Genomic DNA, 26,715 nt, shown 5'->3' on the forward strand with positions numbered 1-26,715 from the left:
ATTGCAGAGTCCTGTGATGTTGCACCTTAAAAATATGCCCCTAAATATCTGTTTGTTTACAATGAAGTTTTGTTTTCATTGACAATCTGGAAATTAAAAAAACCCACATAATTAAAAAGGAAAAACAAATGTTCAAACCTGCATCAGCCAGTGCGTTTTCATTGTGGCTGCCACACAGGTGATCATTTCATATCTGAGACATATTCACATATCTATCACTGCTTCCTGGAAATTAATGCAAATATAACCAGTGCAGATAGGACTATTCTGAATAGCAACACAACACAGTCAAACTTTTGCTTTGTCCCTGGATTTACATGGCTTGGAATATTTACCCTGTAAAAGTACAGAGGGAAGGATGTTGTGGCTGGCCCAGAAAAAAAATTTCATTTTCATCCTAGGAAAGAAAAGGATATTTAAATATTTCCGCAAGCTTCCCAAATGTTCTTTGAAAACCCAAGTTCTGTTGCTCTGTGACAAACTTATTAACTTCAATTTGATGCTCCCTATTGTTTAATCTTCGAGAAAGTGTTTGTTTGAACTGCTCACATCCCAGAGTTATTAAGATGCCTCTGTCATCTTGCTTTTCTTCTGCTGCAGCTTTTCAGTTTGAAAAATAATTGTCTACAAAAACTAAAATCTGCTGGAAACCCCCACCCCCCCCACAGAGACAACCTCCAACAGTCAGCATCCCAGGATGCATCTCAGTTGTGGGCAACCCTGTCTCTAATTTGAGAAGGCATTTGTTTCAAATTCTGCAGGACATTCTCCCAAGTAATTGACCACAGAACTGAAATCTTAAAACTGCAAAGCATCTTGCAGCCCTGGTACTGATACAGCCTTTATAGAGTAACTTGATATTCAGTTGAGAAGCTGAGGTTTCAGATGAGTTCAAGAACAGAGATTTGGCCCATGTCCATGATAAATAATTGGTAGATCATTCAGATTCATGTCCAATCCTAACTCAAGTCTTGGATGGTGGTCTTTTTCATATTTTAAATAAAGTTTCTAGCTAGAGCTCCTGTTGCTTCTGTGATTTGTGCACCACTTATTTTCAAATCTTTGTGATGGTTAAACAAGAACAAACCATGTAGAGTTGGATTATCATCGGTCCAAACAGATTAATATAACTGTAAATTGACGTGGTGGCTCAGTGGGTTAGGATGCTGAGCTTGTCGATCAGAAGGTCGGCAGTTTGGCGGGTCGAATCCCGAGTGCCGTGTAACAGAGTGAGCGCCTGTTACTCGTCCCAGCTTCTGCCAACCTAGCAGTTCGAAAGCATGTAAAAAATGCAAGTAGAAAAATAGGGGCCACTACGGTGGGGAGGTAACAGCGTTCCGTGTGCCTTTGGCATCTAGTCATGCCGGCCACATGACCACGGAGACGTCCTCGGACAAGCGCTGGCTCTTTGGGTTTGAAACAGAGATGAGCACCGGCCCCTAGAGTTGGAAACGACTAGCACGCATGTGCGGGGGAACCTTTACCTTTACCTTTAAACTGACCAAAGCTTTATCTTCCTTTCCATCCAGGTAAACAACCCCAAACATTCATAGACCACGGCACACAAGGACGGAAAACCTGAGCATTAAAACATGGGATCATTTGCCCACTGGAAGACTAGTAGATCTCATGCTATGGTTTTTCTCCAGGAAGGTTGCTTGGGATCTTGATTACTATCTGAAATAAGAGAAGAGATTTATTCTTTTTTTCTGCTGACAGCATTGACAGAGACATTAACACCCTGACTGCTTGCAGTATAAGAAGGAGCAACTTATTAAACTATTCCATGCCATAAATATACACACGCCTTCAAAATAACTTTGAAGTCTTCCCTATGTAGACATGTGATACACTTGGATATAATCTTCCAGTGATAAAAGAGCTTGGCATTTTCCAGCTAGGAGCTCTAACTGTGCTAATCTTCTTTCAGAGACACAGACGTATTTCCCCTTCCACTCCCCCCTCTCTGTAACTTGTGATTCCAGAGCTATGGGAAATATGCATGGCCCCTCCGGGTCTTTTCTTTGCTACGCCCTGACAAAGGATTTATGCCTGTGGATCAACCTCCTAGATACCAGCCCAATGACTCTAACCCAACAGGATAATAGCCAAGCTCCTCCGGTCCTGCAATTTGGGCACTGCCAGAATGGGATCCCTCAGTAGAAAAGAAGAAACTGTGTTTAAGTCCTTAACTGGGAAATCTCCCTTTAAGCCAGTGAAGCCTTCCAAGAAGAGAACAGGCCAGTTGATTATGCACAGCACGATCATGTTTGGTCGCGAGTTCTGCTACGCAGTTGAAGCTGCCTTTGTCACCCCTGTGTTGCTCACCGTGGGGCTCCCCAAAAGCCTTTATAGCTTTGTATGGCTTATCAGCCCCATCCTAGGATTTCTGTTGCAGCCGGTGGTGGGTTCAATCAGCGACCACTGCAGTTCTAGGTGGGGCAAGCGAAGACCGTTTATCTTGATCCTTGGCCTTCTGATGCTCCTGGGGATGGCTTTTTACCTCAACGGAGATGCAGTAATCTCAGGTGAGTGAGTACACAACCTGTTGCTGAGTCAGGAAAACCAAACTGAGTGTTAAGGAGAGAGACTGGAGATTGTGAACATTCTTGGTTGAATATGTTAGTGCATCTGCAATAAGTCAGTTGGCAGGGCTCATCAGCGTAGACTTTGTATATAAAAACAAGAAAGAAATCTTAGTTGAATCTCAGGCTGGAAAGGATAGATTTAAATCTGAAGTTAGCTTGACAAGAATACTGTTAGCATTCTGAATGTATTTTTAATATTTGTGTAGATAAATACAGTATGACTGACACTTTGTTTCAGAAACTTTGAGAACAAAGAAAAGGGTTTAAAATCTAAAGGGTTAGGATTCATCTCAATCCTATTGTTTAATTCAAACCTCTAATCCGTATTATATAAATATTCAGATCTATATAAATTGGTTTAATGAATAACAATTATGCAATAATTACTTAATGGCTTCTCATGCAGAGGCCTGATATTCGCAGTGAAAAAAAAGATAACACAACAGCCAGATTGTTTCATTACTTAAAGGCACAGAGTGTTGCAAGTTTGTTAAATAATATGCAATATCCTGGTAATTTGGCTCAGTTTAGGAATTACAACAGGGAAGGCAGGTACAATAGCTTATTGGCTATATTGCTGACCATTACTTCTCAAACTGATGCATTGGAGTAATGCATATTTAAGCTGGGGAGGCAAAATACAAGTATATTAATCATGGCTGAAATCTCTCAAGTTTGCTCATTCTGGCATTTGGGCCCAGGATTTTGTGAGATGGCGGGGATTGGCCATTTAAAATCTTTTCATGTTTTTCTTTAGATTTTCCTTTTTTTAACATGGAAGATTCAGTGTCATGGCCTATGACTTACATAAGGTAAAGGTAAAGGTTCCCCCGCACATGCGTGCTAGTCGTTTCCGACTCTAGGGGCCGGTGCTCATCTCCGTTTCAAAGCCGAAGAGCCAGCGCTTGTCCGAGGACGTCTCCATGGTCATGTGGCCGGCATGACTAGACGCCAAAGGCACACGGAACGCTGTTACCTTCCCACCGTAGTGGTCCCTATTTTTCTACTTGCATTTTTACGTGCTTTCGAACTGCTAGGTTGGCAGAAGCTGGGACGAGTAACAGGCGCTCACTCTGTTACGCGGCACTCGGGATTTGACCCGCCAAATTGCCAACCATCTGCTTGACAAGCTCAGCATCCTAACCCACTGAGCCACCGCGTCCCATTTATGACTTACATAGTGGTCCCAAAAAATGAAGTTGATGACAGAATATTGGTTTGGATAAAGGACAGGTGCAGGAACCTTGCTTTATATTATCCAGATAAAGAGCCTCCCCTTCAACGTATGTCATTTTCGGTTTTCAAATGATAATGACAACCTTGTGAAGATTGGTTAGTCTGTTTGATAGACATTATTTTAATCTTTGCAAGAACCTTATTCACATTGTTCATTAAAGGTGTCAGGTCTTTTTTGGGCACTACTTTCAATGTTGGCAGTCTTTGTCTTTCTAACTGGTAATTCTGCATATGTTATACTTTTCTCTTTTAATTCTTCTTGACAGGGAAACAGTTCATAGGTTGTTTCAGTGCTGGCCTGTACTGGCTCTGTGGTTATTACTTCCTCTAAGTCAGCAATCCCCAACCTTTGTGGCTTGGTAGCCTGGCTGGGTGGGGGAGAGGGAAACGGCCAAATGAGTGGTGGGCCGGTGCGCATGCGTGCACATGCAGTCCTTGCGCAAGTCGTGGGCTGGCGGGCACTCAGTGTGTATGCCCAGGCCTGTAGCTTGTGCAAATCGAGCTGTGCATGTGCATGCTGGCCCCCACTTACACAGCCCAATTCTGAATAGGCCACAACCCAGTAGTGGGCCACGCCCCAGGGGTTGGAGACCCCTACTCTTAAGTTATCATTTCTATAGAATCCAATCTGGGTCAGTCATCGGGACCAGAGTTTTAGTCTTTCAAGCTTTTAAGAACTTACCTGTAACAGAGTATGTGCTTTGGGCTATTCTGTGTGTAGTATTTATATGGTGCCTGTTATGTGTGGCTTTTTAGTTCTTGATTGAGGTGTTGATGGCTGGCTGTTAGGTTGTTGGCTATTGTTTCCTTGTGCTGCCAAGCCCTCGCCTCCTAAGTACTTGATAACCTGGTGATAAATCAGCATTCCTATTGACTGAAGAGGGGCCCATTTCCCAGGCTTCAATCACTTCCCTGGCAGTTTTTGTACCTTCTCGTCCAACACTCTTAGTAGCTGCAAAATTGAATGTATATCCTTATTTATTCCAATGTGAGGCTACCAATGAGTTCTGGTCTCATCTGACTACTCATGTTCTTGCAAGCTGGTGGTTGTCTGTCCTACATAGTCACAGGGGCAAGCCATGCAGGGGATCTACTATCATTTCTATAATTCATATCCGTTTTTTCCTTTATATTTCCAGTTGTTCTTATCTGAGTTTCTTCTACTATTCTACTATTATTTTGAGGTCTTCCATTTTCACATTTCTTTATACCTTTCTTTATACCTTTCTTGTTCCCATCTCTATTTATCATCTCTGCCATCTTTGTTCTTTTTTGTTTTGTGTTGTTTTCTTCCATTAATGTTTTAGAACAATTTATAAAAGATCCAGAGATCCTGGAAGTTGGGTGGCATGTAAATAAATTATGATTATTAATAATAATGCCTCATCTTTACTCTAGAAACCATAGGCAGTGTTTATGATGATCTCCCCTAATTTTATCCTTGCAATCATTCTGTGAAAAAAGCTGGGCTGAGCAAGTGTAATTGGCCCAGAGGCTCCTTATGAGTAATTGGTTGAATGAGGACTTGAACCACAATCCCCTTGATCCAGGTTCAACTCTACACAAATTTTTGAATGATAGCTTAGTCAAATCTGCTTTTCTAATCAGTACATAGTTTAATCAGGAAGAATACAGGTAGTTCTCAACTTACAATCATTCCTTTAGCAACTGTTAAAAGTTACAACAGCATGGGAAAAAAATGACTTATGAGCAGTCACACTTACAACCATTGCAGCATTGCAACATGATCAAAATTTGGGCGCTTGGCCACCGGCATGTATTTATGATAGCTGCAGCATCTGGAGTCAAGTGATTGCCATTTGCAATCTTCCCAGCTGACTCTCAAAAAGCAAAACCAATGGGGGAAGCCAGATTCATTTTGATAGTGTGATTTGCTTAACAAATGTAGCAAAAAGGGTCATAAAATTGGGCACAGCTCACTTAATAAACAACTTGTTTAGCAACAGAAATTCTGGTCCCAATTGTGGTTGAAAGTTGAGGACTATCCTTAATGCTGTTAGTGTTCAAACAGAAATTAGAATAGTATGCATGATTTAATCTGGTAATGGTACACTTAAACATTAGCTGTACAAGTTGAGTTACATGCATTTAAATGTGTTTTTATGTTGCAAAAGTACTTCCCTCATTGGGTCAATTGGACCTCAGCAAGTTGGGGGAAGGTTGGCATAAAAAATAACTGTCAACAAAGCCAGATGTTTTCTCTTACAGTTCTGGTTGTTGATCAAGGCACCTGGAAGACGTGGGCTATAATTATTACCATGCTGGGAGTTGTGCTGTTTGATTTTGCTGCCGATTTTATTGATGGACCCATCAAGGCGTATTTATTTGATGTCTGCACTCACCAGGACAAGCAGAAGGGGCTCCATTATCATGCGCTCCTGACAGGTAAATCCAAGATAATAGTTCCTCTTCTTTACTCCTCTGGAAATGCAGAAATTGGCCAGTGCATTTTCCTTCCCACCCTTAAGATCTGGGTTGCGCTGATCAGCTGATTCAGAGCATCATTGCAAGCCTTGTTTAGAAACTTAATCTTGTGGTTACCAGAGCTGGTGGAAGGGAAGAATACCTTTTCCAAAATGAACACAGAACACTAATCTCATAACTCTGGAATAGTCTAGGGCACAGGTCTGCAGCCCGCGGCTCCGGAGCCGCATGCGGCTCTTTCAGCCGTCTCCTGCGGCTCCTGGTACTCTGCCATGTGCAGTCCAAAAAAAAAAAAGCGGGACTAAAAAAGTTCAACCAATCAATTCAAATATGCAGGGTAGGTGCATATCTCGCCTTGGCTCTACTCTTCAGTCAAACCCTGTTCTGCGCATGTACGCATATGCGCACATATTTTTTGCGGCTCCCAGTTTTTCCTTTTGTGAGGGAACCGGTTCCGAGTGGCGCTTTCACTGTTTGAGGTTGCTGACCCCTGGTCTAGGGATAGTGGATTTTGTGGGTCTGTTTAAAATAATTTGGAGGGTCTTTTTTCTCTTGGCTTACCGTAATGGTTAGAAAAGATTCAACAGTGAAGATTTTTAATTTGTTTTTAAAATCAAAGTTATAGTCCTAGAGCAGGGGTAGGCAACCCCGGCTCTTTTATGACTCATGGACTTCAACTCCCAGCATAGCTGACTCAGGAATTCTGGGAGTTGAAGTCCATGAGTCATAAAAGAGCCGAGGTTGCCTACCCCTGTCCTAGAGCAATCAACTTCACAACATCCAATTGGAGTCAAGGAGAAGAGGATTATGTTATGTATTTAGTCTCACTAAAAGTAAAGACTCCTGTAAACCAGGTTCACCCTCTCGCTATGGGGGGTGAACTATTACCCCCCGTAGATAGGGCTCGCAACTTGGGAGTCCTCCTAGATTCACGGCTCACCCTAGAAGACCACATAGGAGCTGTGACTAGGGGGGCTTTCGCCCAGGTTCGCCTGGTGCGCCAGTTGCGGCCCTATCTAAGCCGGGATGATCTATGCACAGTCACTCATGCGCTCGTGACCTCTCGACTAGACTACTGCAACGCTCTCTACATGGGGCTGCCCTTGAGGACCACCCAGAAGCTCCAACTGGTACAGAATGCAGCCGCGAGAGTTGTGTTGGGAGTCTCCCGATACTCCCACGTTACACCTCTGCTCTGTGAGCTGCATTGGTTACCAGTTGCCTTCCGGGTGAGATTCAAGGTACTAGTAATGGTATTCAAAGCCCTACATGGCAGGGGTCCGGAGTACCTGAGGGAACACCTGCTGCTGGCATCGACTTCCCTCCGCCCTGTGCGTTCCCACAGAGAGGGCCTCCTCAGGGTGCCACCGGTCAGAGAATGTCGACTGGTGGCCCCCAGGGGGAGGGCCTTCTCTGTGGGCGCCCCGGAGCTATGGAATCAGCTACCGGTTGAGCTCCGGACGGCGCCCGACCTCCGCTCCTTTCGCTGCGAGCTAAAAACATACTTTTTTGAACAAGCTGGCCTGGCCTGATGAGGGGATTGGGGGAGGGGGGTTTAAAGATGTATTTTAGCATGTGGGCATTTATTTAATCTTGTTTTAACTTTTGTAATTTGTATTTTTATTCTTGCCCTGTTCACCGCCCTGAGTCCTTTGGGAGAAGGGCGGTATAGAAATATTATTAAATAAATAAATAAATAAACTGCTGAGGGCCCAATAGACAAAAATCATTGTTTTCTTGAAAAAAAAACCAAGTAGTTTGCTATAGCTTTTTCTATACATTTCCCTTTTATTTTCTCATGAGACAGAAAAGAACATTCCTGTATATAATCTTAAAAGGATCCAAATACATCACCCTGAAGCAAAGAACAAATTAGGCCATGCTGTTGCCCCAGTGGCAAGCCAATAATCAAGAGTTGTTTTCGTATCACATTACATGAATTTGACTGTTTGAAAGTGGTGGGATTCAATTATGTGAACAACCGGTTCTCTGTGTGGATGCCCCTTCTGGAAGTCCATTCTGGGCCTGGGCAACAAAAAAGTAGCTACCGGTTCTGCCCAAGTGGTGCCAACCGGCTGAATCCCACCACTGCCTTTAGGGCAAATTACGAAATGTGTGCATGCATTGCTCACTCCCACAAAAATACAATGATAGCAAATATTATACTTACAACTTTGGATGAAAGAAGCTTGAGTCATGTGATGTTAATGATGGTGGTTTCATTCCTTGAATGGTACTTGCATAACTGCACGTATATCGTAGTTCTTGTTTCCTAAAGCTTCCTGCCTATGGAGATATAAGAATATATTTTCATTCTTATTTTAGGCAAAGCTATGGAGATTCACTTTTCAGTCCCAGAGAAAATGTTATTATACCTACCTGCCACCACTCCAGGTTTCAAACTAGCTCACTGCAGCTCAGATTAATTTTGATTTGAAGTTACATTTGCAGCAGAACCCTAATAAGCAGGCATATACATAGAATGAAGGCTACTGCTAAGCTTGTAAGCCGCCCTGAGTCTTCGGAGAAGGGCGGGATATAAATGGAATTAAAATAAAAAAATAAAATAAAAATTTTTGCTCATCAGTGTGTTACCAAATTTGGTTTCTTGAAACTACCAGTTGTTCTTATCACAGTGATGCTACTTTTACTTCCTTGATACTGCAAATGACATTCGTCCTGGGTCAAGAGCTACCAGTTAAGATTTTTGTTCATTAGCAATTACCAATCACGGCAGGGAGTCAAACCAGGCTGGGGGCTAAACCTCTGTAATGCAGTGTTTAGAATGCTGGACTAGGACTACAGAGATACAGGTTCAAAAATCCACCCTCGGTCGTAAACTTGGTGCCAGTTGCTGTCTATTAGCCTGACTTTATATATCATAAAAACCTAAGAGCCAATGTGGTATCGTGGTTAAGAACAGAGAATTCTAGTCCTGCCTTGGGGACAAAGCCAGTTCCTCCTTCAGCCCTAGGAAGGAGGCCATGGCAAACAGCTTCTGAAAAGATTTTGCCAAGAAAACTGGACTGTCCAGGCAGTCACTGGAAGTCACTGCTGACTCCAAGGCAGATACACACAAACATACCTTACAATATTGTCACTACTATTGATGCTTCTGTGGTTATTTATTTCATGCATATATTATGAAAAAAAACCAATAATATAGTAAACAACAATGATAAACATGTAGTATTTATCATTTGGAATATCTGGATCCCTTTCAGTCAGGATTCAAGCCAGGTATGGGACAGAAATGGCATTAGCCACACTTTTGGATGATCTCCGGCGAGGGTGGGATAGGGGTTCTGCAACCATCCTTGCTGTGCTTCAGCTCTCAGTGGCTTTTAATACTATTGGTCATTTTATTCTTCTTGATCAATTCGAGGGATTTGAGGTAGGTGGCACTGTATTGTGCTGGTTCACCTCCTGTCTCCAGGGTAGGTAGTAGTTGGTGGTGACTGTGTAGGGGGGAGAGAAATCTCACCCTCAATTCCTACTATGCAGGGTGCCACAGAATTGGGTGCTCTCTCTGTTCCTATTCAACATCTACATGATACTGTTGGGTAAGCTCATTGGTTGCCATAGAGTGAGGTATCATCTGTAAACCAATAATACCCAATTAGACACCTCTATCCTTGGAGAATTAAGCAATGTATGGATGTCTTAACCCAGTGTTTGGAGGCTATGAGGATCTGGATAGGGAACAACAGGCTTCAACTGATCCTTGGCATGACTGAGGGGCTCTGGGTTCTGACATTATGCCATTTTTGGTGCTGGATGGGATTGTGTTGCTGTAAACAGATCTGGTGCGCATCTTGGAAATTGTTCTAAATGATCACATATTTCAGTTTATCTACCCACAAGAACTAAAGTTTTGCATGTTTTAATTTTATTATTATAGCATATAGTTTGTCATGGAGAAAATCTATTTATATGGTTGCTAACTGTAATAGAGGGACGCGGTGGCTCAGTGGGTTAGGACGCTGAGCTTGTCAATCTGAAGGTCGGCAGTTTGGCGGGTCGAATCCCGAGTGCCGCGTAACAGAGTGAGCGCCTGTTACTCGTCCCAGCTTCTGCCAACCTAGCAGTTCGAAAGCACGTAAAAATGCAAGTAGAAAAATAGGGACCACTACTTTGAAATGGAGATGAGCACCGGCCCCTAGAGTCGGAAACAACTAGCACGCATGTGCGGGGGAACCTTTACCTTTTACCTAACTGTAATAAGGTTTGACATAAGAAACAACAATACACTCAATACAAAACTTGCAAAACAGATGTGATTGTGACAATAATCTGACAATTTAGCATTAAGTATAATTTTACTAAGGGACGCGGTGGCTCAGTGGGTTAGGACGCTGAGCTGCCGCGTAACAGAGTGAGCGCCTGTTACTCGTCCCAGCTTCTGCCAACCTAACAGTTCGAAAGCACGTAAAAAATGCAAGTAGAAAAATAGGGACCACTACGGTGGGAAGGTAACAGCATTCCGTGCGCCTTTGGCGTCTAGTCATGCCGGCCACATGACCACGGAGACGTCCTCGGACAAGCGCTGGCTCTTCGGCTTTGAAACGGAGATGAGCACTGGCCCCTAGAGTTGGAAACGACTAGCACGCATGTGCGGGGGAACCTTTACCTTTACCTTATAATTTTACTGTCTATATTAAAGTGAACAGCATTTTTCTTTCCTTTTTCTTTAGGTCTTGGAGGGGCTCTGGGATACCTGACAGGGGCCATTGATTGGGGAGCAACCATTCTGGGAAAGTATTTTGGGTCAGAATTCCATGTGATGTTCTTTTGTGGTGCCCTTGTGTTCCTGCTCTGCCTTATGGTACATTTGTGCAGCATCCCTGAAGCCCCTCTTGTCCATACTGGTGCTGAGACCAAAGTCCTGGTGAAAACCTCTAAGCCTGATCAGTATGGGGCCATAGAAACTGTCAAGAACAACAGTGAAAACAGCGAAATACAGATTTCACCCCAGCAGCAGAAACTTACCACAAAAGCAGACGTTCAGGTAACAGTTATTTTTAAGTTTACAATTTATTTTATTTTAAATATAAATAAATGCTGTCTTCCATCTCATGAAACGTTCATTTGGACTGTCATGTGATCCTCCCCCCAAGAAACCTAAATCTGGAATGAAATCTTTGGAAATGGGTGGTGTACAAATAAGCCGAATAAATAAACGATCAATTGCCATGAATTATTCTTTTTCTAAACTTTGTGCACAATTCAGAAAATGTCATCATTAGAGGTAGTCCTTGAGTTACAGTCTTTCATTTAATCATCATTACAACAGCACTGAAAAAAAAAGTGATTTATGACCATTTTTCACACTTACAACCACTGCAGCATCCCCATGGTCATGTGATCAAAATTCAGATGCTTGGCAACTGACTGGTATTTATGACGGTTGCTGTGAACCGGAGTCATGTGATCACCTTATGCGACCTTCTGGCAAGCAAATCAATCGGAATGCCAGATTCACTTATCAGCCGTGTTACTAATTTAATAACGGGGGCAAAATTCACTTAACAACTGTCTCGCTTAGCAACATACGTTTTTGGCACAATTGTAGTTGTAAGTGGAGGACTGGGATGAGATTTAATCCATTTTTCTGAATGGAATGTATCTGCAGCTTGGTGATAACTTCGATGACATGGCTCCATCTCTTTAAGCTTAGGCTATTAGTCTTTGTAGGCTTGTTGCTGTGGGAGATTTTGCTTGACTCTTCACCTTATTCTCCAAGATATCAGTATCTTGTATACATGAAAATTTCATGCTTGCCACGTGATTGTAAAAACATGAGAAATATTTGTCTCTTCTTTGTCTCTCTGTATTTTAGACCAAAGATAGATCTGGTGTCCTCCAGATGTTTTGGACTGCCACTCTGATATTTGTGTGTCACTAATAACATAAAACGGACGCGGTGGCTCAGTGGGTTAGGACGCTGAGCTTGTCGATCGGAAGGTCGGCAGTTTGGCGGGTCGAATCCCGAGTGCCGCGTAACAGAGTGAGCGCCTGTTACTCGTCCCAGCTTCTGCCAACCTAGCAGTTCGAAAGCACATAAAAATGCAAGTAGAAAAATAGGGACCACTACGGTGGGAAGGTAACAGCGTTCCGTGCGCCTTTGGCGTCTAGTCATGCCGGCCACATGACCACGGAGATGTCCTCGGACAAGCGCTGGCTCTTCGGCTTTGAAACGGAGATGAGCACTGGCCCCTAGAGTCGGAAACAACTAGCACGCATGTGCGGGGGAAACTTTACCTTTACCTAATAACATAAAAATGTATTTGTCATTAGCTGTGTGGGCTAAACCAAGTGGCAGTTGCCATGTCAATATATCTAGAGAAGTTATTTCAAACCACACAATCCATTCATAAGTTGGTGTTATAAGAAACAAAACACAACTAAAAGCTACCAGTCTTTGGTAACGGATGAATTTTCTTGTTACCAGTTTTATAAACTCTTCTGGATTACATTCCACAGATCACTAAACTTTAGATATCATACATTCCTAGAAGAAAATCAAGATGGTGACTGTGCTGACATAATTGAAGCACCACCCCTTTTTATGAACACTGCACCTGCAACACACACATAAAAGGGGACAAACCTTCAATTGAATAAACACAACCATTGTCTTGACTTTTTTTCAAAACCATTTTGGAATGCCCCTGAGGGGTTATTGGCTTTGACGGATGTGGTAGGCCTCAACAAGAATAAAGTGAAGTATAATAAAGAAGAAAGGCCTTTCTGGATTTTATTTCAAATCTTAGCTCCCTCAAAGTCTGTGAAGGATGGATTCAAAAGTCATCTACTAAAATTTTTATTGGTTTTTGCTGTACATCAGGTGTGAGGTGTTGGCATCAATAACATCAGCTGGGTGTCAGTTTGCTTATTCCTGTTTTAAACCTCTTATGTCAATATCTGCTAATCCTACATTAGTGCAGCTATGAAGATAGAGGCTCTGTTCAATAAAATCTTCCATTTTTGAAGATAAAACTTTGGCATTGATTCCAGAAAAGCAATATATGTGCCTGGCTACATTAATTCGCTTGATTAATTTTGATTTGATTTGATGCTTTCCAGTTGTGGAAAGGATGAATTTGGAAACCTGTGCTATATCATTGAATGAAAACATTTAGTGAAAAAAATCGAATTATGCATGCCGTATTTTTTTACTCTTCTTTAAATATCGGATATTCTTGATCTGTAAAAAGTTCAAACCAAGTTACATTAAGAATCTGGTATTTGAACCATGTTTAAATCCTCAAAGCATTTTGAAAAAAACAAAACAAAATGCACTTCAGGAAATAGAGGAACACAAAGAAGGTCTATGATACAGTTTGATTTCATATGAGTTTACAGTAAGTTTTAATCCTAGAAAAGAAATGGATAACATCACGCATTAGATGGAGTCTAGGAAAACGAAATGTTAATATGCACTTTATGTCTGAGATTTTTTTCAGATCACTTTGCATCCAAATCTACCTATGTTAGTATCTGGATATTTGTCCTAAGTGTTTTCAACAGTTTCACCTTCTCAGTTTCTCTGCATGAATATTTGGCTTTAAGCTAGTGGGCCTCACCTCATCTTGTTTTAATCAAAGCTGAGCTGTCCAACCAAGGAAGAAGATTGCACAAACAATCTTGTGCAATCAATAGCAACCTTAACTCTGAGGAACCAGCATTAAAAAACTGAACAGAAGAGGGCTGACTTCTGTATCTAACTATGCAAATATGCCCGAAGAGAAATTCTGTAACTCAAATATTTCTCTGTCCAAATGGGCTACATTTGTTTTGGATGAAGTGAAACCTGACATAAGTGGGCAGATGCAGTTGGGTGTTTAGAATGGAGAATTGATTTTTAAAACTTAATTTGGCACACCTTGTATCATGGTGCCTTTGGGCAATGCTCAGCTTGTACATCTACTTGCCATGACCCTGAAGGGCTTCCGTGGTTGATTACCAAAAAGGCTTCCAAGATGGCTGATGGACATTAACTGGTAGTCATGGGTTAAGGATCATTCATTAATTTCCAGTCCAAACCAAGACACAAAAATCCCTTGCTTCTGAAATTGGCTGGATATTCTTCCCCGAGGCAGTTCTGCAAAGCACTCCATCATCTGCATTGGAAAAAGGAAATAGCGTTGTCTTTTGCTATCTGTTTAGAACAGACAGTTATATCCTACCTTTCTTTCATTAGGAAACTCAAAAAAGCATAGATCCAGTAGAGAACCAATCTCTTGTATAGCCTTAATTGTTTTGTTTTGTTTGCTTTTTGGGTGTGTTTGAATCAGTCTTGACTCCTGGTACCTGCCTGAACACTTTTTCTTGGCAAGTTTTCTTGGCAAAAATTTTGGAGGTAGTTTGCCATTATCTCCTTCCTAAGGCTGAGAGAAAATGATTGGCTCAAGGCCACCCACCTGGCTTTGTGACTAAGCGGGACTAGAACTCATTTCTAGTCTAACCACTACACCAAACTGGCTCTCTCATAACCTTAGAACTGTGAGCAAATTTACAAACAAGGGTCAACTAACACTTTTGGCTTCTAGGAGCTGCAGAGGACCATTCTGGAGATGCCGATATATCATCTGAGTGAGCAGGACCAATATTTGGAGCACTTTAGAGCAGTTCCCCAATCTTTCTGGCTTTGTGGACCGGCGGGAGGGGAGAGAGAGGGGATGGCTTAATGCGAGCAGCTGGTAAGCGGTGCATGAGTGCGCAGCTCCATTGCTTATGTGAATGGAGCATGTGCACACATGCTCACTAGTACTCGTGCAAGTGGGGATGTATGTGCATGCACACGCTCCTCCGCCATTTCTGCTGCCAGGTTGCAAACAGCTCATGGTCTACTAGTGGGCTGTGACCCAGAGGTTGAGGACCTCTGCTTTAGAGGAGTTCAGGACACTTTTTGGAGATTAGCTATTTGTTACTGTTGTTTTGGGAGAGAATGGGTACCTTACATCTTACAGAAGCATAAAGCACAAATCATGCTACAGGATACTTAGGGAACATTAGCCAATTTGGATAGAGAAATATTTGGGCTTTTTCAAGAAATGAAAAAAATACCCATTTTGTTCCTTAACTCCTTAAAAAACCAGACTATTTCACCCTGTCTATTCGACAGAAGGTTTGGTTGCCAGAAAAATCAGTTCTGGGGATTGCATGTGAGTTTTGACCCATCAGCTATACTAGAGGTCTCCAAACTTTTGGGCACCAAGGATTGGTTCTGTGGAGAGAGGTTTTTCCGTGGACTGGAGGGTGTGTGGTTTTGTGTGCTGCCTGCATCCCGCAGATGGGGCTTTGCTTGTTTGTGCAGACCAGTTGCTGGCATGCCGCGGCCTGGTACAGGTCCCCATACTGAGGGGTTGGGGACCCCTGAGCTATACAACCCAGATACAGTTTATATAGCTAGAATTTTAAGGCACTCTTTTATTATTCATTCATTCATAAATTTAATATATTTGTGTACTATTTCCTATGTCAAAACACCTTGGTTTACTGTAAAAATAGAAATAAAATACTTAAAGCAATACATTAAAACTGTCAGTGCTGCTAACATCGAATGTTCTTGCTTTGACAAAAGATGAAGGAGCAGCTATTTCATATTTAAAACTTGTGTGTTACTTTTAGAGCTAGAATCAGTTGTTGCTGCTGTGTGGGGGGGAGAACATCTCTCAAGGCTGTCTTGAAATAAGAGAAGATAAGAATTTGGCGGGTTGTCTAACAGAAGGGAAAACTGACCCTTCAAACCAATTGGAGAATGTGATTAATGACAGCAATGAAAAGGAGGAGAATTGTGTTTAATATATTGTGCTAAGGGGAGGGGAATTCAGATTCCAGCTTCCCTAGCAAGCTTTGCCGATGTTATAGGGCTCTAATAAAAGACTTTTAAGGTAAATAATGCCTCAGAGTCATTTGAAGAGCTCATCCGTCGGAAACTTGACAAAAATAACCTAGAAAGCAACATTAATTAAAGCATTGGAGCAAGAAATGACTGAATGAAAATATATGTTTAGGAGCTTTTCAAATTTCAGGAGACCAAGATCTGCCTTTGGGTAGTTGCTCCATAGTCACAACAATGGAGATTGGACTGACACAGTGGAGCAGCGGGGGTTGGGTTGGCATTTGAAACCAGGCATTTATTTTAGATACTTCAGCAGACATAAAGTAAGGTAACAGATCTTTCACTGGAGGTTCTTCGACCATCTACTATCTGGATGTTTACAAAGCTTGTTCGTTTTTTCCCCTTTCCAGGTTCAAAGGCAGATGACCATTATGTCTCTCCTACAAGCCCTTTTAAACATGCCACCTCACTACCGCAGCTTATGCCTGAGTCACTTGATGGGATGGACAGCTTTCCTTTCCAACATGCTTTTCTTCACTGATTTTATGGGACAGGTAAAGAAATTAAAGGGACGCGGTGGCTCAGTGGGTTAGGACGCTGAGCTTGTCGATCAGATGGTTGGCAGTTTGGCGGGTCGAATGCCGAGTGCTGCGTAGCAGAGTGAGCGCCTGTTACTCGTCCCAGCTTCTGCCAACCTAGCAGTTCGAAAGCACGTAAAATGCAAGGAGAAAAATAGGGACCACTGCAGTGGGAAGGTAACAGCGTTCTGTGCACCTTTGTCGTCTAGTCATGGCCACATGACCACGGAGACGTCCTCGGACAAGCGCTGGCTCTTTGGCTTTGAAACGGAGATGAGCACCGGCCCCTAGAGTAGGAAATGACTAGCACGCATGTGCAGGGGAATCTTTACCTTTACCTTAAAAAGAAATTAAAAAATTGTGGAACTAGATAGGCCACTAATCCAGTCTTGGTATCAGTTTTGCCATCTTTGGCTTCACTCCTCATCAGCCATCAGTAGTTGGGGGTGGTGGTGGAGGAACAGGGGAACAAATGGGCAATAAACATGTATTAGAATAGTGCTGGAAAATAGGGAAAGGGGAATGACGGTTGAGGAAAACCAGGGATGCTTTGAACCAGTTTGTGCCAGTCTTCAAGGACACCGAGACGCTGGAGAGGCTGGGAATGGAAAGTCGATTTCTCAAAACACCGAATGTTCTCAAAACACCTAGATATCCATCCAATGGATGGCATTGGACTGGTCGGGAGAGGGAGGGAGGGAAGGATTGACAGGAAAAGGCTGTATGCTTTCACGTGGGAAATTTAGTTCCAGCTTGACTATATTGCAAGCAACATATTTTAATAAAAGAACTTATCACCTCATCCAAATGGGGCCGAGGGCCTTGGGCTCAGTGCAAATATCTAGTTAAAGTATCTGCAGTATAGCACATGTCTCCTCAGCTTCTGATTTTCTGAATACATCATCTTAGCAATAGACCTCTGCTCTTCATTGACAGGAAATAGTTCTACTTTTGTTGACATCATGCAGAATTATTCATTAACAGCTCAGATATCCCAGGGAAGTAGATGCCTTTAGGCTTTCTATATAAATTTGGGTAGGTTGGGTTGTTGGGGATTTCATTTGCATTTTATTATTTGAAAATCCTTGCTTTTTTATCTTTCATATTCTCCAAAATATGAAATGTCAGTATTTAAAATAATGATTCCCTGGAGCTCACCAAGACATGCAGTTCCACTTAAAAGTTTAGACTAAAGCTAAGAGGTGGACTGAAAATGGGCCCTGTTCTTTGCTTTTCACCAGCAGAGATAACCTCTCCTTTGAATCAAACTCAGCTGAAGACCTCATGGATATGTTCATGTGATTTGCTTGGGGAAAATATGGAAGCAGTTCACAACTGGGAAGTTTATTCAACTTTCTAGTCTAGCTTACATTTCTAGAATTTTCCTAGGGATCTTCATTCTAAGTAGGAACTAGTTAATCCTGTTTAGCTTGTTGCGATTAACCAAGGTTAATTGGAGGCTGCCATCTAGCCGACAGTAGACACCTAGTAAGGAGTCCTGCTTTAGAAAAACAACCAACCAAAACTAGTATGAACAAATAAACAAATATATGATGTAGCCCTATGCATCCTTACTCAGAAGAATATTATGCTGATTTCAATAGAATTCATTCCAAGTCTGCACTAGACCTCTCTCTTAGATTTTCTGTTACAGTGAGAAACTCCAAGCTATATAAATAACCTTTTGATATTTCCTAAAAGCTAATCAAGCTGGGTCATTGTGGGTTTCTTTGGAAGACTTCCAGTTTCCATAAGCTCAGATGACTACATGTCTTTTAATCAAAATGAGAAATTCTCTGGTCAACTCTAAAACATTTTTCTGGGAGTAAGCTATCCTGCCTTAGAAAAAAATGGTCAAGATTTGGAGTTGACGGAGTGTTCAACCCATTTGGATTACCGAAAGACCTTTTTGGTGAACATGGAAGCATTGCAATGAAGGCAATTGATCAACTCATGCAGGCAGCGATTCCACTTATTCCATACTGATGCACACTCATGACATACACTCTGCACTGAGCGATTAGTTACTTGGGGACTGACTACGTGGTATGGTAACCCAAATCTAGATGAGGCCAAGAGAAAACCACTGCAGATATATTGATATTTTCATTGCTTTGTATTCCCAATAGTCTGTTTTCTAGGTCAGTGCAAGTGGTCCTCAAGTTGCAACCATTCATTTAATGACTGTTTGAATTTACATTGCCTTCCAAAATAATCACTTATGACTTAAATTTGCACTTTTGACTGTTAATAATCATTGCACTATTTCCCATGGGCGCATGATTGCAGTTTGGGTAGTTGGCAACCAGCTCACATTTATGACTGAAGTATTCTCTAGTCACATGATTGTGATTTGTGATGTTTTTTTCTGGCTTTCCGCAAAAAAACCTCCACCATCGGGGAAGCACAATTCTCTTAACAACCATGTGATTCATTTAACAAGCACAGTGACTTGACTTATGACCTTGGTGAAAATGGCAATAAAATTGGGTCTGGTGATGTGATGATTTATGACCACAACCACATATGATGGAAATTCTGATCCCAATTGTGGTCGTAAATTGAGGACTGCCTATACTGTATATTGAATTCAGGCCTTTGGGATTTCTCCTTTCTTTAACAATGAGATGTGTAGGTTCCATGTCACAACCCATTCATTCTAAATCCTGTTTTTTGATGCACTATAGATTGTGTTCGAAGGTGATCCTTATGCTCCTCACAATTCCACTGCTTATCTGACCTATAAAAGAGGTGTAGAGATTGGATGTTGGGGTTTATGCATCAATGCCATTTCTTCTTCAGTCTATTCTTGTGAGTACCATTTCAACTTGACTGAAATACCTGAAAACAAGAATTAAATATGTAGGGCTAAATAGATATCAAATACCTAGAACTAAGGAGAAATTTCGTGACAGTTAGAACAATTAATCAGTGGAACAACCTGCCTCCAGAAGCTGTGAATGCTCCAACACTGGAAGTTTTTAAGAAGAGACTGGACTGCCATTTGTCTGAAATGATATAGGGTTTCCTGTCTGAGCAGGGGGTTGGACTAGATGACCTCCAAGATCCCTTCCATCATCATCATCATTATTTGTTATTATTATTATTATTATTATTATTATTATTATTATTATTATTAAAAATATTAATACATAAAAACCTAATATAAAATTTAAAATGTTCAAAAAGGCAAGGATGAATTAAAAATAAGTTTTTCAGGAAGCTGGCCAGCCCCACAATTGCATGCTCCTCTGTGCCCAAGCAAAGCTGCACAGCCATATTTTCACACCTTTCTGGAAGGCCAGGAAGGGGGGGGGGCTGATACACCTCTGGGGCGAGAATGTTCCACATGGGCAATAGCTGAGAGGGCTTTCTTCCTGGCCTCTACCAGTCGGAATGTTTTAGCTAATGGGATCCATAATATATCTTCGCTGCCTGACTGGCATATGGCTTTTGAACAGTCAATGCATCTCCTGCACATTATCTACAGCTGTGGGTATTTTGAGGGGAAAAGGCAACTCTTCAAGAACATCAGTATCTTTTCAATCCCAGTTGTAAGGATAAAGCAAGGATCTGAATATGTGGCATGTTTGCTAAGTGCCCCAATGAGAATGCCCTAACCCTACTGACAATCTCCTGACAGCCAGAATTTTATGCTTTGATGGGTTGAAAAAAATAGCTGAATGTGACACCCACTTCCCTTTTCATTGGCCAGAGAGGTGCCTATCACCACCCCAATTGGCTAAGGGGCCACGTTTCCCGCTAGATCTAGTTCTCCTGTTGTTTCTATCCACCATGGAGCACTAATTTGATTCATTAGATTAACCCCACCCCTACCCTCCAGAAAATTACAGAAGCTACAGGTAATCCTCGACTTACAATAGTGACTGCTCAAATTTACAACAGCACTGAAAAATGTGATGTATGAACATTTTGACCTTGGCAGCATCCCCGTAATCATGTGATCAAAATTCAGATTTTGGGCAACTGGTTCATATAGATCAGGGCTTTTCAACCAGTGGTACGGGTACCACCTGTGGTACATTGGCACCTGGCAGGTGGTACGCGACCATCCTAGAAAAGTTGTATGCTCAGAACAATGCTCAGAAATGCTCAGAACAATGAAAACCTCAGATAGGAGGAAGAGCGCCGCTGGGTGGGCAGGCAGGTGTCTTGCTCGGCTGTGGCTTGGGGGGCACTTTTTTCAGTGCTATTGTAACTTCGAACAGTCAATAAGCGAACTGTTGTAAGTTGACTTTTTTCCTTTTTTCCTTTTTTTTTTGGTCATCAAGTTTTTGACACCTTGCTAGGCGACTGGTGGTACTCGGATGTTGCCAGATCCTAAAAGTGGTACAGTGGGTGATAAGGTTGAAAAGCCCTGATATAGATGACCGTTGTTGTGTCCGAAGGTCACTGGATCACCTTTTGCAACTCTCTGACAAGCAAAGTCAATAGGGAAGCCAGATTCATTTAACAACTGGGTTACTAACTTATCAACTGTAGTGATTTACTTAATAATTATGGCAAGAAAGGTTGTAAAATGGGCAAAACTCACTTAACAAATGTCTCACTTAACAACAGAAATTTTGCGCTCAATTGTCATAAGTTGAGGACTACTTGTACTTTTCTGCTCTAGATAACATTTGTGTTCCTCTGTGGAAACCTTCCTAACGATACCTTATTCTGAGGATGGCACAATGTGATATATCGGTGGCAAGATTATCTGGGCCTGGCTGCCGAAACAATTCCAGAGTTCTGGAAACAAAGCTCTCCTTGCCTGCAGCTTAAAACAAAACTTCAAAAACTAGAAAATATATGTACTCCTGGCAACATCTCACAGAGGTAGAAAATTCAGTAAGATGTGCCTTGCATCATTAAACTTTTCTGAAGCTGAAACTTTTTCTCATGCTGTTTTTGCCACTTTTTGTTAAGCAAAAATCCTTCATTTTTGTATATATTAAATCTTATAAATATTTTTGGGCTTATGTAATGTATATGCAAAGTTGTTCAGTCTACAAATGTGATTAATACATGAAATAAATAATTACATTCCAATGTATGAATAGACCCTTAGTTTCAGAAGTGGAATTTCCCATGGACCTTCAGGGTTTCTTTAGTTCTTACTATTGATATAAATGCAAAAAGAAACTGACTTGTGTTAGGGGAAAAGGGTTTTTGGCCTAGTCCTCTATGCCAGGGCTTTTCAACCTTTTCACCCATTGTACCACTTTTAGGATATGGCATCATCCGAGTACCACCAGTCGCCCTAGCAAGGTGTCAAAAACTTGATGACCTAAAAAAAAGGAAAAAAAGTGATGAAGTACAGGTAGTCCTCGACTTACAATAGTTCACTTAGTGACTGTTTGGAGTTACAATGGCACTGAAAAAGTGCCCCCCAAGCCACAGCCGAGCAAGACATCTGTCTGCCTGCCTGGCGGCGCTCTTCCTCCTGTCCGAGGTTTTCATTGTTCTGAGCATTTCTGTTGAGGATTGGCAGTGGAGGTGGGGTGGGGTGTGTTTGGTTTTTATCCCCCCCGTCTGCTGGGTGGTTGCAGCAGGTTTTGGTCACTTCACATGACCCTGGGACACTGCGACCATCATAAATATGAATCAGTTGCCAAGCATCTGAATGTAAACCACAAGACCCCAGAGATGCTGCAACATTCCAGCTGATTGACACTTCTTCTGGGCTCAGCAGAAGCGCCAGGATAAGCGCCAAGCTCCAGCTGGAGACTGGCGCTGATCCTGGCGCTTCCACTGAGCCCTGACAGCCCCAAAGAAGTGCTGATCCTGGTGCTTCCGCTGAGCCCTGACAGCCCTGCAGCTCCAGCCATCTCTCGCTCAGGCTTCTGCGGTGCTGCCACCAGTTCAGCTCATTCCCCTCCCCCGCTACCATTTTTCTAGGATGGTTGCATACCACCTGTCAGGTGCCAATGTACCACAGGTGGTACCTGTACCACTGGTTGAAAAAGCCCTGCTCTGTGCTGATTATAGGAAAAGTCCCCAAAGACCACATGGAAAACTTTCCCAGAGGTGGAAGAAATAATCTGGTTCATTTTTAAAGGGGCCAACCTAGATTGCACACCCTCAATAAATAATGAAGTACAGGTAGTTCTTGACTTATGCCCAGAATTAAGCCCAGAATTACAGTCAAAAGTCGTGCTGATTGTTAAGTGGGTCACCGTGTCCTATTTTACAACTTGTTTTGCAATGGTCGTTAAGCAAACCCGTTATCTGCAATGGGTGCTTTCTGCCAGAAACCAGAAGTAAACCCCAGTTTCCAGCAGAATATATTGTAAATTACAGTCATGCGACCATGGGACACTGCAAATGGTTATAAATGCAGGCCAGTTGCTGAGCATTCGTATCCAATCATGTGACCACAAAGGAGAACCGGCTCTCAGAACTTTGAATCCAAGCCATAAATAGTACTGGGGACATCCGTTGTAACTTCAAACAGTCGCTATTATTAACAAAAAGGGGGAACAATAAAGCTTTTCATTAATATTCAACAGGGATAAAAAATGGCTGCCATTTTAACTTGTCTTCCCATTCTTTTTCTTCCACCAGACGTTCAAAGAGCTCTGCTCCCTTTCCTCGGATTAAAAGGACTCTATTTTGTTGGTTATCTCCTTTTTGGACTGGGCACGGGATTTATTGGGCTGTTTCCCAAAGTCCATCCTACTTTGACTCTGTGCTCCCTGTTTGGTGTCATGTCCAGCACACTGTACACTATACCATTCAACCTTGTTGCTAATTACCACAAGGAGGAATTGGTGAGTTGAAATGGAGGGCTGTTGTCTTGCCTTGGCTGTGGAATCCTTCAGATAGCTCCCTTTCAAGTGGAGGGAAGTGGGCGAGGGATAGTGAAGTAAAGGAAGGATCCCGACCAACTTTCTGTACTGCTAATATCTTAGATACCATCTGACCGCTATTGAATCCAGCAGATACTGCTTAGGTTCCTAGGCCAGGGATCAATGTGTTTGGTTTTGCCTGATCCTCACCTGATTAGGAGGCACCAATAAGCTCTCCATTGTCTTTGCTTCCACTTTGCACATGGATACAGGTAGTCCTCGAGTTACAACTGTAATAGAGTGCCAAATTGCTCAGCAGGGTCCATTAAGTCTGGAGTGGCCCAGCCACCAGAGCTTCAGAACTAGGTCATAAGTACCCCCAGGAAGACCCATCATAAATTTGAATGGTTGCAAGTCAAGAGCTACCTTTATATTGATCAAATTAAGTAGTGATACCTCTTATAATGCTACTAGATGATATTTGCTTTGAATTTCAAATAATCCAGGAAGCAAAATATCACAGTCTCTGCAATTTCTTCCCCACATTTATGTCATACCCTATGTTTTGTACACCTGTTACCTACTTCTGTGTCATTACTGCAAGATAAGACACAGAATGGGATGGAAAGTATCTTCAGATGGATGCTTAATTTCATTTACATTTAATTAACATTCTTGAATAAAGCAGCTTTGATCTTCAGGTGTTTTGAAAGCAAGTCAAGATAACTACACTACAGAATGCCACATCTTTACAGATTCTTGGGTTGGACAGGTTCTCAGCCTCTCTGATGTGAACAGAATAAAGCTGAGGATGAACCGAAAAACAGCATTCTGCCCCAAAGTCATGCAATGACCTTCCAAGGCTCAGGATGAACTTGGCTATTGTGTTGTGTTGAACATACAAATTGGGCAAGACCAGAATCAATAATCAGGCTGTGTGTGTGTGTGTGTGTGTTTGTATGTGTGTGTATTTTGGAGGAATCAAGTGGAGATTTTCTCTTTTTAAATATGCTAAGCCTAACTTTTAAATTGTGTCATATCTCAGCATGACAATCAGAGATATTTTACCCATTTAATCCATTTCCAATAAGAACTGTAACTTGAAAGAATCTTCAGTTTAGTGCCACTTATATTAAAACTTTCATCCAGTGAGGAAAATAGCTTAAGAGTTTAAATGATTCATTATGGGGGTTCTGAGAAACAAAAAACAATTCTATAGGTTAATGCCAATTACCATCTAATTTAGTAAGCTGTTAGAAAGAACACTTGAAACAAGACTTTCTCATAAAAACCTTTTGAGAATGCTTCTCAAAAATGGTTTGAAAGGTTTTCAACATGTCTTTTGCTTCTTACAGTTTCATGCACAATCTAACCATATTTAATTACTATGTACTAATATTTTTAAGTAAATTAGTTTTTATTAAAACCATTTTCTCACATATACATTTTCATTAACGAATGGTGGAGCACTATGAAACCAAGGGTGTCCATCCTTGGCTATTTTAAGACCTGTGGACTTCAACTCCCAGAATTCCCATGACTGGCTGGGGAATTCTGGGAGTTGAAGTCCACAGGTTTTAAAGTTTCCAAGGTTGGACACTGCTCATCTAAATCAATGGGGGTATTTCTCCTGGAATAACATTTCTCCAGATCCATTAATGTATATATCACTCATTATATGATATGGAGCCAAATGTTTTCCTGTCAACATGTATCTTCAAGCCTGATCCATCCCTGAGGTAAACCTTAAACAGAAATTTCATCTTACAAAATTTTTCTTGGGCTATGATCCACTGAACAGAGTAAAAAATTCTGAGCAAAAATTGCAAACAATGTTACAGTTTTATCTATACTGAATAAAGTTCACTCAAAACCAACCAGATTTCCAGTGAATGTGCACAAGACTATAATCAAGAGCTTTCGTAATTTTGAAAACCTTTCTAACAATTTTTAAGATGCTTTCTTAAAAGATTTACATGAGAACGACTGATTTCAACTGTTCTTTCTAAACTATCCCCAAAATAAAAGAATTAAGAGGAAAACAGATCTTTTCATCCAGAAACATTTCCACATTATCTCTAATATTTATACGCTTCTGAATGAATTTGTATATGATATCAAATTAAGAAGACTCAGCACTTTTTAACAATGGAGTTCTTGTTATTAAAATTATTTGCTTTTTCAGCATTGTAAAACAACTTAATCTAGATTTTTTTAGAAACGAAACTAAATTCTTAATCTTACATCAAGAAAAAAGTTTCTTCTCTTGATTTCCGACATTAACACCCTCACAAAATTCCTAAATAGAATAAAATCACAGTAATAGTATGTGGGAATTTTTACTTAATGACAGTGAATTGCTATCGTGTTTTCTTTCTTTTTCTTTCTTTCATATTTATACTCCATCTTTCCACGTACACATTGCTGAAGTTTATGCAATGCTTGGTTCCCAGCTGTCTTAATATCGATGCGCTTTGGCTGTGTGACACCAGTGAATAGACAATGATTGGATGACCTGAATGATTCAGTTGGTTTCATCTCCTTCTCTGTTTGCTTCCAGAATCAGAAACACAATGAAGCTGCAGACTCCAGCCGAGGAAAGGGTATTGACTGTGCTGCTCTGACGTGTATGGTCCAACTGGCCCAAATCATCGTTGGGGTGGGCCTGGGTCTCCTGGTCAATGCTGCTGGCAGTGTGGTGGTGGTGGTGATCTCTGCCTCTGCTATTGCCTTGCTGGGTTCCTGCTTTGTAGCCTTGTTTGTTCGGTACATTGATGAAAGCAATAAATAGTTGATTTGTGGCAGTCGTTGCTCCTTTTCTTTCAAAAAAAAAAAGAAAAGGGACAGTGGTGTATTTTGGCTGTCTTAACAAAGTAATGTTGACATCTTTGAATCAATTATTAACAATTTCAGAATAATGTGCCTTTCTTTAGTTCTTCCTTTCTATGCATCCCAGAAACCATGGGCTTCAACTTTAAAAAATTAAAGAGTACACACACAGGTTGGGCTCTCTTAATCAGGAAAGGACACAAGGACATGTATTGGCTCTTTGAGGTAGTCCAGACAAGAAGCACCAAGCTTGAGTATTACACTACCTGTATTGTAAGGTTGTATAACAATCTTGCAAGTGTTAAAATACATCTCGACCTTTCATTCCAAGAAAGAAAAGAGAGTCACTGAGATGTTTGCCATCCTCCATTTCTTCTGCAGACTCAGTTGACCTAGTC

At 41.5% G+C, this 26,715-nt stretch overlaps 1 protein-coding gene across 1 annotated transcript; it reads left to right on the top strand.

The window, feature by feature from the left end:
* Window positions 1–1,540: 1,540 nt before the first annotated feature.
* Window positions 1,541–26,279, top strand: SLC45A2 (solute carrier family 45 member 2; the record flags this gene model as incomplete). Its single annotated transcript, XM_083354803.1, has 7 exons — window positions 1,541–2,528; window positions 6,054–6,230; window positions 10,964–11,277; window positions 16,527–16,670; window positions 19,382–19,505; window positions 23,265–23,470; window positions 26,049–26,279. Exons 1-7 carry the CDS (start codon window positions 2,147–2,149, stop codon window positions 26,277–26,279), a joined length of 1,578 nt encoding a protein of 525 aa, XP_083210929.1. The 5' UTR covers window positions 1,541–2,146.
* Between the last annotated feature and the right edge of the window lie 436 nt (window positions 26,280–26,715).

This window comes from Vipera ursinii, assembly GCF_947247035.1.
Source record: "Vipera ursinii genome assembly, chromosome: 2".
In the NCBI taxonomy this organism is placed as follows: domain Eukaryota; kingdom Metazoa; phylum Chordata; class Lepidosauria; order Squamata; family Viperidae; genus Vipera; species Vipera ursinii.